This window comes from Manacus vitellinus, unplaced genomic scaffold, assembly GCF_001715985.3.
Source record: "Manacus vitellinus isolate BGI_N305 unplaced genomic scaffold, ASM171598v3 scaffold_65_pilon, whole genome shotgun sequence".
Classification (NCBI taxonomy): Eukaryota; Metazoa; Chordata; class Aves; order Passeriformes; family Pipridae; genus Manacus; species Manacus vitellinus.
Window position 1 is genome coordinate 1979020 of NW_021940724.1, and position 1859 is coordinate 1980878.

The 1859-nt window shown below is 50.6% G+C and overlaps 1 protein-coding gene across 1 annotated transcript in view; it reads left to right on the top strand.

The window, feature by feature from the left end:
* Positions 1–948, top strand: part of LOC115307892 (endonuclease domain-containing 1 protein-like) — a 3119-nt gene extending 2171 nt beyond the window's left edge. Inside the window, exon 2 of the mRNA XM_029963951.1 lies at positions 403–948. Within this exon, the coding sequence (XP_029819811.1) occupies positions 403–948 (546 nt within the window). The remainder of the gene's footprint in view (positions 1–402) is intronic.
* Positions 949–1859: the final 911 nt, after the last annotated feature.

The following is a 1859-nucleotide window of genomic DNA, read 5'->3' on the forward strand; positions in this document are numbered from 1 at the left end:
GGGGGATCTGGGGAGAGCCCTGGGCAGATGTGAGGTGTGGAGAGAGGTGGAAAAGGAAGCAGATGTGGCAGGGAGGATGTCTTGCCAGAGTCAACTTCAAACCTAGGAGTGGAAAATTCTAATTGTCTCATGTATCCAGTCACATTCCTGGCACAGGTTGCAGGCTGGATAACCAAGGTCACAATTCTAAATGAGAACAGTCAGATACTGAGTCTTTTTTTAACGCTTTAGTGTTCATTGGGGAGTGGCAGCTACAGGATTTTGTCTTGGATTCACACATTTTCATACACTGAGATGACAAAAAATTAGACCTTGAGACTCAGAGACTTCTTCTTCAGGGAAACCTGCTCCATTACTCCCATCCCCAATACTAATACCTTTTCCTCTTCCTTATCTGTCAAGCTGATACGGGACAATTTGCCCAAAAACATGGAAACAGACAGGACCCTCAGAGAAAAATACTCAGTCAGCGAAAAGGATATCAGCAAGAGCCAGGCTGTCTACCAAGACTACCTTAAACTTAAGGGTTTGGACCGTGGCCATTTGAACCCCGCTGCCCATCACAACACCCAGGACGGCAGAAACGCGACCTTCACCCTCACCAACGTAGTGCCCCAGAACACTGCACTCAACAAGGGCAAATGGAATGTCTATGAGCAGAAAACGATGCCCAAGAAAAGCAAGGACTGTCAAACCACCTATGCCATTGTGGGTGCTGTGCCTGGGAAGTCCTACATCGCTAATGGGAGGGTTAATGTACCCAGCCACATCTGGGCCAGTGCCTGCTGCAAGACCAAAAAGAACACCGTGATTGCTTGGGGGGCCATTGCTGAGAACAACCAGAACAAGATCCAGATCCTCACGCTGGGGGCACTGGAGGAAAAGTTGGCTGAGTTGTATAAGAGGGGACCAGTTTCTCTGTTCCACAAGGACTGTCCCCGTAAATAAGCCTCACATCCCGGCTTTAAAAGGCTCGGGTGCTTTTCCCACATATCACAGAATCACAGAACGGTTTCGTTCAAGGGACCTCAAAGATCATTCAGTTGCAAACCTCCCGCAATAGAGCAGGGATATCTTCCACTAGACCAGGTTGCTCAGAGCCATGTCCAACCTGGCCTTGAACACTTCCAGGGATGAGGCAGACACAGCTTCTCTGGGCAGCCTGTATCAGTGTCTCACCACCTCACAGGGAAGAATTTCTTTCTGATACGTAGTCTGACTCTGCCCTCTGCCACTTTAATTCCCTCTTCTCCTGACACTCCATGCCATTTTTCAAAGTCCCTCTCCAATGCTCCTGAAGACCCTTCGGGTACTGGAATGGGATCTGAATTCTCCTCAGAGCCTTCTCCAGCTGAACACCCCAGCTCTCTCAGCCTGTCTCCAGAGCAGAGGTGATCCAGCTCTCAGAGTACCTTTGTGACCTCCTCTGGACTCCACCCCAACTGGTTGGTGTCCTTCTCATGTTGTGAACCCAGAGCTGGAGGCAGCACTGCAGGTGGGGTCTCACAAGAGTGGAGTAGATGGGGAAAAATGCCCTGTGCAGTGTCCATCCTGCTTCCTTCTCTGGTGGGTTTCCAGCTCTGTCCCTCAGGGCAACTCCTCCTCCTACCCTGAGAAAAGGAGAAAGAGGTGGGCAGAGCCTCCAGCTGGTTTGCTTTGCTGTCCATGCTGGCAGAGAGCTCTTAGGGATGAGTCCTTGCCCTGGCAGTCTGAAGGGAACAGGTGGAGAAGAGCCCATGGACAAGGAAATCAGAGCTTCTCAGTGAGACCAGAAGGGCTTTACCTTGTTTCCCTTTTGCTCCATGCCCAGAGACAGGTCTTAGTTCCTTCCTCTCCTCATTAGCTGTCCCTCAGAGTGT